At 37.8% G+C, this 11783-nt stretch overlaps 1 protein-coding gene and 1 long non-coding RNA gene across 6 annotated transcripts; one reads left to right on the top strand and one right to left on the bottom strand.

Annotated features, from left to right (window-relative positions):
* The first annotated feature begins 314 nt into the window (after positions 1–314).
* Positions 315–5059, top strand: LOC104230506 (protein trichome birefringence-like 26). 5 transcript variants are annotated; one of them, XM_009783336.2, is made up of 6 exons: positions 315–738; positions 1823–2100; positions 3155–3327; positions 3921–3973; positions 4075–4221; positions 4809–4996. In XM_009783336.2, the coding sequence occupies exons 1-6, from the start codon at positions 525–527 to the stop codon at positions 4817–4819; spliced, it is 876 nt and encodes a 291-aa protein (XP_009781638.1). In that variant the 5' UTR covers positions 315–524; the 3' UTR covers positions 4820–4996. The 5 variants fall into 5 exon arrangements, with proteins under 5 accessions (XP_009781638.1, XP_009781637.1, XP_009781634.1 ...); XM_009783335.2 differs by having other exon boundaries at positions 317–738; positions 4075–4436; positions 4809–5059; XM_009783332.2 differs by having other exon boundaries at positions 320–738; positions 4075–5059.
* Positions 5060–5523: 464 nt separating this feature from the next.
* Positions 5524–8143, bottom strand: LOC104230505 (uncharacterized). Its single transcript, XR_011401772.1, has 2 exons — positions 7940–8143; positions 5524–5842 (listed from the first exon to the last, which is right to left on the bottom strand). It is a non-coding gene; the product is annotated as an uncharacterized lncRNA (long non-coding RNA).
* Between the last annotated feature and the right edge of the window lie 3640 nt (positions 8144–11783).

Raw genomic sequence — 11783 nt, 5'->3', positions numbered from 1 at the left:
TCTCTCTTTAGTATTATTTCATTTGTATTTTTGGAGTGGAATAAAATATTGGTTGTGTCCGAGGAAGTAGGCAAAATTGACCGAACCTCGTAAATTATAGTGTTCCTTTTATTGTTATTTTATTGTCTTATTTATTATTTGGTATAATAATTATGACTCATTCACGCTATTTACGTTTGAGTTCCGCTGCGGTCCCAGCTTTCCAATTTAGTGCAAAGGGGTGATGAGGTGCAACATGAGAATACACATTAGTCCACCACGTCGCTTTTAGCTGAAGTCTACATTAATATTCTTTTATACCCTTCCCTTCCTTCTGTCGTGTTATTACCTTGGCTTCATTCTCAGCAACTTTTTTTCCTTTCTTATTAAAAGTTAGTTGGGAATTGGGATAAACACTCAATTGTCACATTTTTCTTTATACCATTATTATTACAACATCATCATCTTCCTTCATTAATATTTTAGTATTAGTATATTATTGTTTTTTCAAAACATATTGACACTTTTTGAGAGACCAAAATATCATGAAGGCTGCGATTAGCAACAACGTTAATTACAAGAAGCAATTCTCTGTGGTTTTTATAAAGTTTGCTGTCTGTTTTCTGTTGATGGGTTTTGCTTATCGTTTATTCTTGTCCAGCTTTGTACAATTTTCCACTGTTGAGGTTTCTGATACAGCTTTTGTTTCCAACAAGACATCCAGTGATCTTACAATGGACAGAAGTACTTCACAAAATGGTTAGTTCAATCTTACCACTGTTATAAAATTTTGATTCTTGAAATATCCTTCTTCATTTTTCTCCTTAATTTTTTCTTTATATTTGGATTTGTTGCAAAAATGACGTGGGTGGGTTTATTTCATTTCTTTAGAGAAACTTGGTGCTTGATTTTCTGTTTGTTGGAGTTGAAAGAACAAGTCTTTCATCAAATCTGCTGTTTTGTGAGAAAAGCCCTTAAGAAAAGGGAAAAAAGGAATATTTATAGTAAAAGATGGATTACTGGGATAACCAACTGAACTTTTTCAGTTAATATTTCCTCTTTTTTTATTTAATTTTTAGCCACTCCCTTGGTCGGGTGAAAGTAAATTACTTGCTTGAACTCAATGCTTACATCTACCCAAGAAAATTTACCCCAACAGTTATAAATTAAAGTGAGCATAATTATCTATTAACCACAGTTAGGTGGTAAACGTATGCATGAAAGACACATTTCTAGCTATAGCGGAGCCAGGATTTTGATTAAGGGGAGTCAAAATTTAAAGAAATAAATACGCGAATAAGTCAAGGAGGTTCAATACATGTATAAACGTAAAACAATAATTTTTACCTATCTGAACACCGTAAATTTTGGCGAAGGGTTGTCAACTGACACCCCTTGGAGCTATGTGGCGAAATTTCTTACATTCATCAGTTTGGTATAAATATTCCCATAAACAACGGTTACGACTAAGTTTCTTTATTTTTTGATCCAGCAGATTCTGGTTCTTGCAATTTTGAGAATAAGTACTTGATTATCATTTCTGACATAGTATGTGAATGCTAGTATAGTGAAACTTAGCATTTGGTACACATGAAGAAGGGAAGATTAGAATGAAAATCAAGATTGAATTGTGAGTTCGGTGAACGATTAAGTGGTGCTTGAGTTTGTTATTGATGGGATTTATGGATCCTTCACAAACTACGTTTTCATTTTGGGTTTTAAGATATATTCACAGACAGTGTATAAAATTAGTAATTCAATCAATTATAGCAGGTTGTTACAATATTTTACAAGTTAACGCTCCGAAGAGTTATTGACCTGATGATAGTCCACATTTTTGCAGGAAAATGCGATTTATTTAAAGGAGATTGGGTTCAAGATCCAACAGGTCCATTTTACACTAATCACACTTGTTATTCAATTGAAGCTCACCAAAATTGTATGAGAAATGGGAGGCCTGATACTGGCTATCTTTACTGGAGATGGAAACCCAAAGATTGTGAGATACCTAAATTCAATCCCAAGAAGTTCGTTCATATGATGCGGGGCAAATCGTTAGCCTTCGTTGGTGATTCAATTATGCGCAATCATGTACAGTCATTGCTTTGCATTCTCTCTCAGGTACATTTTCAATCTTGAACAGACAAGATTATCAGAGTAATACTTGAATTAGCTGCTATAAATTTACTTATGCGTTATTTGTTTGTTTATTTAGGCTAATTCTTAGTTTGGGGTGAGGCTGTAGTCAGAGGCAGATATAAGATCTAAACTTTATGGGTTCAGTCTTTAAGATTCTTAGCATTAAACTAGTTTGCTTTTAAAATTATGGATTCATAACGTAATACGTATTTGTTAAAATTTTAGAGGATTTTTACTATATATTCAAGCTTTGTGTCAAAAATACTGGTTTCAGATGAACCCATAGTTTATGAACTCCATCCGCCACTGGCTATCAGGGTTCTAGATTGCGTTTGTAAGGTTGTGGGCTTGACAGTAAGGGAAAGCTAAAACAGAGGGCAAAGAGGTTCTTGACCTATTAATTCCACTAGTTGATGAGAGTGCAAAGAATTTACCTAGCGAAAACATCGCTAGTAAATGTAAAAAAGCAAACCAGACTAGATGAACAAAATTTCAAATAAACAATGCAAAAAAACTCATTTGGCTGATCTCTAACTAGGTGAGAAGGAAAACTAACTCTTTAATGAAGGAAATTAGTACTAATTAGACTTTTAGTGACTAACTGACAACGTCGGTATAGGAAAAGAATGTGAGATATGAGATAGAAGTAGGGCAGTGCTAATTCTGCATCAACAGCTATTTTGGCTCCTTTCTTCAGAGAACATCAAATCGACCATTTTCATTTGCTTCGAGACAAACAAATCCCTCAAGAGGCTCAAAAGCTCACTATTGTATGAAGAAAGATTCCAGTGAAAAGGCATCTTCTGCTGTTTATACTAAGTTAAAGGTTAGATCTGCATAAGACATGGCTTTGATTGGAGTTAGCCCGACAAATGGACGAAAAAAATGTCATTCTTCAATGATGGTCAAGTCCAAAACTTGCTTGCTGGTGAAACTCATCATGACTTAGATGTTTTCTTTGAACTACTTATTAACATCAAAAATTGCTCTTATATGGTCAATATAGATCTCAATAAAAGTTGTTTCTCATTGTTAGGTTTATTCGATAAAATTTGTTGGACAGTCTTGTTTTATAAGCTGGTGTTGTATCTCTCAGCTCATAATATTGGGCCTTGCTTTGGAGATGGCTTACCTTCTCATATTGGCTCTCACTGCTTTAAAAAGTAATGTCACTCTCAGCTACACCAATATTGTCACTGAATACAGCTGGTAAAGTTTTTCCAGTTGAAACATTTCATTTCAAGTTGTATAATCAGTTCAAACTTATTGTCATGCCAAACTACTCCAACCATTCTAGTACAGCTCTAATTTTCATGTTCCATCACTTGTGGGGTGATGATGTCCTTTGACTAGGAAAAATGAGTAAGAAAGGGCAGCCCGGTGCACAAGGCATCTCGCGTTCATGCAGGGTCCGGGGAAGGCTGCACTCCATGTGATGTAAACAACATACCCTAATGCATGCATTAGTGGCTGCTTCCACGTCTCGAACCCGTGACTTAAAGGTCACATGGAGACAACTTTACCATTGCTCCAAGGCTCCTCTCAACCAAGAAAAATGAGTATTTTGGGTAGTGCTAATTCTGCATCTTTTTGAAAATGAGTATTTTTGCGACTCTGTTACTCACAGAAGCACTGTTGAGTATTTTTGGAAGTGGCTCTTCACTTACATTTATTGTTTGCTTGCCTATCGTTCTGGCATATTCATTACTAGCTGGAATGCGTCAAGTTCTAGTTATGTTATATTGGGTCGTCTAGTACGTCAAAGAATTCAGTATCTGGATTCATGTTTACATTTCGTGCAGGAGGAACAAGGTGATGAGGTCTACCATGACAAGCAATACAAAAGCAGAAGATGGTATTTTCCCATTCATGACTTAACTCTTTCAGTAGTTTGGTCACCTTTTCTTGTAAAAGCCAGTATTTTCGAAGATAACAATGGAGTTTCAACCGATACAGCCCAGCTTCACCTTGACAAACTCGATGATGTTTGGACTCGACAATTTGACAATTTCGATTATGTAGTTATTGCTGGAGGGAAATGGTACCTGAAATCTGCAATTTACTACGAGAACAACAAGATTGTTGGCTGCCACAACTGCCCTGGTAAGAACATAACAGAAGTTGGATTCGAGTATGCATATCGCAAAGCACTGAATTCGACTCTGAAATACATCACAAGATCGAAGCACAAGGCGTATACTTTCTTTAGAACCGCAACACCGGATCACTTTGAGAACGGTGAATGGAACACCGGAGGTTATTGTAATAGAACAGATCCTTTCAAAGAAGGCGAGATTGACATTAGAGACATCGATGAGGTAATGCGTAAAATTGAGTTGGAAGAATTTGAGAGAGCTTTGAGAATAGGTTCTGAAGTTGGGTTGAGAATAAGGTTGTTTGACACCACTTTCCTTTCGTTGCTTCGGCCAGACGGTCACCCAGGAGTCTACAGGCAATTCCAGCCATTTGCAGGAGACAGTAGACACTCAAAAATTCAAAATGATTGTCTACATTGGTGCTTGCCTGGTCCAATAGATTCTTGGAATGATTTAATGATGGAAATTTTGGTCAGCAGTTGAAATGGGAATTGCATCATTCTTTTCTTTCCTCAGAGAACTGTTTTCATCTGCAATATTTTTACAAGCACAGGAAAAAGAATCTGAGATTGCGTTTAATCATTTTTGCTGCAGGCAAATATTGACGGCCACATTGCTGCACATAAATCAGAGTCTGGCACGATATTCCATTTCGTCATGTATAATATCCCCCTTCTCTTTGAGATTCATTGAAATAAATTGTAAAGTACGAGATTCCCTGTTATTTCTGCGTTTTTGATAACATACAGGCCATCATTTATCAATTTTCAAACATTTTGGCCTGTTCGTATGTTAAAAACTCAATTTTCAGAAGACCAGAATACCAGCAACGATGTCTTTACGCACTTGCTGCAACTATTCATCGCCTTAGCAGTTAGCTTCCCTCAGTCAGATCTCTACCCTCGTTGACAGTATAAAGGCATTTCCACACTTAAAACATAACTCTGGAATTCGAGCCCTGAGAATGGGGTCCTCTTTGATAGGATACGCTAAATCCCCCACATAGTGGGCTTTCTATGGCTCGAATCTAGATCATTCGGATCAGGGTTCCGAACACTAGATGGTTAAACCAAAAAAAAAAAAGGAAGAAAAAAACAGAGATGCCTAATTTTGGACTGCAACAGATATCCACTTCGTTCTTCTATAGTTCTTGTAAAGTTTCTATTGAAAGTTAAATACCGATTATGAAACTTGAACAATATCAACTTTATCTGGCCATATTCTAGGTTCTTTCAGATCCCTGACCTGAAAGCATCATAAAAACAGAGAAAATGTTCAATCACATCCTAATTTTATCTGGGCATATATGTAGACCTTCTCATATTCTATCCATAACCTGAATAATGCATCAAAATACTGGTGAAGTAGCGCCAACTTTTTGTTTGGGGCATTGATAAACTTAAACGAGTACACCAAAAGCGAGCAAAACATCAAATGCAGAACTTCACTTTTGCTAGCAGTTTTTGTTTTATTGGACTGAAATGTTATGACTGAGCAGAAACTTATGCAAGTTACAGATGATGAATCCAACAAGAGGAAACCTCAAACCAACAAATATGACACAGATCACTCTACTTGGTTGAAGCTGCTTTTTCTTGCTTCTTTGGATTTGGCTCAAGGAATGGGTCCTGCAAGTTAAATTTTGAATAAGATATAGCAGATAGAGAGAAGGATATCAAAATAACTAAACTACCTTTAAGACATAGGTATGCAGCAAGCCAACCATCAGATATGCATAGTTGCTCTCGAAAACTTATCAGCACCCAATAAAAAAATAGTTGAAGCAAAAGAAAGCACTGTAGACATGTATATAAATAAACATATATATCAATCAATCTACTATACTTCAATTCAGATTAGTTGAGGTTGGTTAAAAAGCTTTTTATTTATTTATTTGATAACCGAGAAATCCCTGTAGATTAGTGACGCACGGTTCGAAAATCGATAGATAATGTGCTCGCCCCACTACCCTTCTCCACTTAAATACGAGTCGTTCGTCTGTGACAGGGTTCGCGCCATGCCGTGCACTTAACCTACACATCGTGTGTTGTGTTCTTAACGCTGTACCAAACTCCTGGGGGCAAGGTAGGTTACATAAATCTTACGATCTATTCAGGTTCATTTTGTTCCAGTACTAGATAATATGTGTGTACATATACATATATAGTGCGTGCGCGCACACATACATACCTCCTTCTAGCTTAAGAGAGCCTTCCCCCCCCCCCCCCAATGGGCTAAATGTTGGGACTGGGACTTGGTCAGCAATATAAGATAATGTGTCTGTATATACATACATAGCATGCACGCGCGTGTGCCCACACACATATGCCTCCTTATACTAACCGTGGGTCTCGAATCCCCCCCCCCACCACCACCACCACCACCACCACCCACCCGGAGAAAGAAAAAAATCTTCACCTTCATTGGACTTCCAGCAGATTCAAGACAAATAAATTCCATGAGAATGGAGAAGCAGCAATATTTTCATGAAAAAGGAGAGACATGATAACAAAGCCCTGCCCAAGAGTTAATTTTATATTTTTCTATTCTATGGCAGGTCTGGCTCTTTAAGACTAGGAGCCAGATTGTGAAGATATCTAGTTCATAAGCTAAAAAGAAAAATGAAGCTCAAAAGTTGGCAGCAAGTTTACAAACTCAAGTCGACTCAGAGCTTTCAGAAACAAATGAAAGAATGTAAAGCAAAGAGAGCAAGAAAAGGAGGCCAACATGAAGAAAGAGTGGTGTAAACTATAGCGATCACAACAAGGAAACGAAAGAGAAAGGAGAAGTGAAACTGAAATGAAGAAGGATAAACACACTCAGCATGGAGAACAGTAGAGCTATATATAGGGACTCAACATGCGAGAGAAGTATGAACTGCTGAAATCATGTACTTAACTTGGCAGAGGGGTCAAATTGTAAGTAAGAAAACTAACGTTACTTCAGAAATAACAACCTAACTTCTTTACTAAGTGAGCTCGTTTTCCTTTTTTCCAGAGCAGTTATTAAAAGCCATGAGACGAAATGATGCAAATCAAAGGGTCACAGTTTCATAGACAAAACCATGCTCTTCACATAAATGTGCCCTTCGAAGAACGGCGGACAAAGTGATTCCACTGAGAAACGGTCAATTCTTTGAATTTCCACTTTGAGAAGTTGGATATATATCACCATTATTCTAAATTGAATTTTGAAATTAGTTAATTGAATTGATATTTGATTATCAAAGTACTAAATTTGCACTTCACTTTACGTCTCGCTTTTCAGTTCAAGCCCCATGAACTTTCTTTGCACCTTCCACCTTTACACTGTCCAGAGAAAAATCAAATTGCCATCATCTTAGATTGAGGCAGACCCTATAATCCATTTGATCAGTTCATATTACCTCTCTATTCCCCCCCCCCCCCCCAAATCTTTCTCAATTATAGGCTTATAGCAGAATGTAAGATTTATCAATTAAAATAACTGAAAATCAATCAATATTTTGCACTTACGCAACTGGGAAAATCGTAATCAATCTCCAAAATAGGAGTCAAATCAGATTATTGAATCAAGTGAAACACTTCCATATGATGGGGAAAGAAACAATGCATCATTCAAACTATACATCAACTAGGCATCCTATATAACTATTCTGCTCTATTCGGTCCATTTAATTCCTATAATGGTAAATAATTTGCTTCAAAAAAAATAAATTGAGAAGGAAAGGAGAAAAAAGGGCATACATTTTGGACGAAGAGAAGATTGGCAACGACGATTGTACCGACGATAGCGCCCAGCATAGCAGGCGGCCCAGTTAACAAACTCCATTTTCTGTAAATCATCTTCGATTCTTCTGCTTTTTCCTTTTCTTCGTCGCTCCGAATGTCTGTCTCGAAAATCGTAATCGAGAAGAGAGCATTTTAAGAACTACGGGATGTTGCTGGACTTGCCAGGCCCAATACTTTGATCCAGCAAAAGCAGGCCAGGCCCAGTGCATGCATTTGCTAAGGAATTTGGAAGAAAATTTTTCATAAAGCACTATATTTTAGAGCCTAATAACTATAGTTTACCTAATTACTATTTATAGCTACTGTTCAATTATTACTAGTTTGTATCACTTGTATTCACACGCGCAACGAATACAATCGTTTTGTATTCGTTCGTGCAATTGTATTCATTTGCCCAATGAATATGACATGTGTTAACTGTAACCAAGGAAAAATATAAGGATGTATAGTAAGGATACAACTTGTGTCGACTGTATACATAGGTGTATACAAAGGATATATCGACTTTATTTGTTCGAATGCAAGTAAGGCGAAATACAAAAATATAGAAAAATATAATGCTCTTGTTGAAAGTCGAAGTCAAGGCCTCCACTAACTAAGCGCGCCCGCTAACCAAATGAGCTACAAAAGTTTGTTCCTCTCTTGTTTCAATTCAAAATAATTTTTCTCGTGTTTTATAGATTTGATATAAAATTCAAATATAGCTATGAATGATAAATTTGTTGAAAGTATAGCTATGAATGATAAATAGAGTATAAATGTTTGTTGTATCGCATAATTTTCCCATGGAAATACCAATTACAAGTTAGGGCCAAGAGAAACCCTTAAGGCTCATCTGGTTGATCAACAGGTTATGCAGTGATCATAAAGAAGAAACTAGTCCATGCAGTGTCACGATCCAAAACCAACCCGGTCATAGTGGAGCCTAACGTGGTACTAGGCAAGCCAACACATTACCAAAAAAGCAATCAATATTTTCATTCTTAAGATAAAATTCAAAGTTATTTAACAATAAACCTTCATAAAGTGTTTAAATCAAAATAATAGTGCGGAAAGAAAGCTCGACATCGGAGTGTCACTAGTCATGAGCATCTATCAAGGACTGTCTGAATCTCGATATTATCCTTCCAGCATGTTGAAATCGAATCCGATAGTATTCATCCTAGGTCCAATGACTCATCTCATCCAACCCAACTACTTTAATGACATGACACATCAACACCATCTAAAGCCATAACCCGTGCAATCCGTACACCAGTAAGCAACAATCCAATTGTACTCAAATCATGAAAACTAACTCAAATGAGAGAGCTGTATCGCAAGCTCACCGGTACCACCACAACACGATGTTAAGAACTTATCACATACCGTAGAACCAAAATACACGAATCTAACCCGAAGGATCATACTTCCATATAACTTCGCTTCAATGCGCGACCTTATCCAAACACCCGCCCACATGAAACACCTCAAGTCACCATGCTCAAAATCAACAACCACTCACAATTTGATGTCTAGTACCAAAAGTGAATCACCATAACCACGGAGAAGCAAATGACGCAATGTCATACCAGCCCAAAAGGACATATCCAATGCACAGTCAATCATGCAACAGCCAAATACCCGTCTCACTCAAATTCCGCTATAAAGCCCAAATAGAACCATATGCTTTGTGCATAAAATCAACGAATCACAATCCCGCATAGCTTACAAGAGTAACTCACAACAAATCTCGGGACACGAATAAGCTTATCAACAACCGAATGACACCTTCCTCAACAATAGTTGTTCGAAGTCAACAAATCCTACACGGTGCAGAACACACATCCATATTGGCCTACTAATGAATCCAAATCAACTTTTGTCACCCACAATAGATAATTAACACTCCGAAAGTTCACAATGACTGAATCACAACACATACTAACCTCTAGCCAACCTTGGCTACATTTTTACAGTTCACAACCACAAAACAATCTACTCACAAGAAATCTCAGTCTCCCAATCCATAGAACACACGAATCACCATTTTTGATCTCGACTTCACTGCCTGAATGTTCACACTTCGCCAGTTACACGGTCATCCCACGAGGAATACTTTTAAAATTCTTCTGTGCCACAAGACAAAATTTGAACTCCAGCAATCGATCAAACAAGAGAGTGCCGCAATACCAATGAAGTATCCATAACTCAAACGCGTCGCCCCTTTCTGAATGTATACTCTCATCCCACCATACTAATTAGTAATATCATTTACCTAGTCATTTAAACTATCCATGTTGCATAAGAAATTATGACCTTCCTTTCAGAACTGAACCGTGACACATGCAAATCTCAATCCTATAGAACATACCGCACATACTATGCCATCCTATGTTAAATGTGAGAACTTCATAATCCACTCCGAGCCACAAGCAACTAGGCACGCAACTAGCCAAGACCATTCCATTTGATCCCATATAGGTGAAAATTACTACACCTCACATGCTCCTCACACCACTAGGAAATATACATCTCGAACCGCGGTAGACATCATCAAGAATTCTGCGAATCCCATTTGCACAAAGCCAGACTGTTAGGACTGAGTCCTTCTAACTCAACCAAGTTGCGCAGCTCACCAAAAACCTAAGAGTCTTGCCACAAAACACTTGTAGGAACTCATTACCTCATAAGCACCCAAAGAACCAATCATATCCCTTACCATACCGATCTTCCCTAATACCAAATTGTTCTATTTATCCAAGTTCCTTTTGAATTACCTTCAAATTGATACTTCTCCTCGCCATGATACCACAATCCTCAACCTAGACTCACCACACGAAACTCAAGCCTAAAACCACACCGCCCTAAGGCTCATAAGCCATTGAATACTCTCGTAAATATCCCCAAAATACCATATTCAAAATACTTACCCTGAAAAGACTTTCTGCGAACCTAAAGCAATGACCTTCACCTTCATGATACTGATATGTAGAATCCATGCATATATAAAAATGCCACAAGTCTTGACACCCTCCAATGTAAACCTCAGTTTCTAACCAAATACATATTCTGAAGATCCCCAATTGTTACATATAAATCTTGAATCCATTAGAACCATTCTCGGGAATCATCCACTCTACTCAAATCTCAATTAGACTGATCAAATGATCCAAACGATATGTGCTCTATTAGCACTCCAATACCCTAGGAAGCAACCCCACCTTAATGCAACCAAATAAATTCATGCTCCATGCACATTACATTTTTCACCAATAGCAACTCAAGTCATTCCGTGATTGTCATACACCCATAAAGAATAACACAACCCTTATTCAAAAAATTTCCTTTACTCGAGTCATCCTCGATCTCAACCCTTGTAAGTCACAACGATTCACCAGTGTACCTCAAACTGAAACCAATACAACACATAACCGTGCAATCAACTGATCAATAGCGGACTCTCCCACTTGGCTCAGAGCCATAGATCAAAACACTCAATAACTCGCGATGCCCATACTCTAGTACTGTCATAATGACATGGTAAGATTCAGCTAAATCCTTCATAAGATTATGCAACACAACCCATCTAATACCTCAAATCATTTGCAAATCTCGCATTCACCCTCGTAACAGTGAGGCTGGGGGGTACTTCATCTCCCGGGGCTCCAACACGTGTTGGGGAAGCTGAAACTAGGGGTACTGGAGACTCACTGCGTGCATCTAAGGAAAATCTATCCCTCTGACCTGGTGGGGAATGACTGGTACCTTCCCCCGGATCCATACCTATCTCTCGATGTGCCATCTCCTGAGCGTAGGT

The sequence above is a fragment of the Nicotiana sylvestris genome, chromosome 8, assembly GCF_000393655.2.
Source record: "Nicotiana sylvestris chromosome 8, ASM39365v2, whole genome shotgun sequence".
In the NCBI taxonomy this organism is placed as follows: Eukaryota; Viridiplantae; Streptophyta; class Magnoliopsida; order Solanales; family Solanaceae; genus Nicotiana; species Nicotiana sylvestris.
The sequence above is the reverse complement of the archived record's forward strand: the minus strand, read 5'-3'. Positions and strand labels throughout refer to the sequence as shown.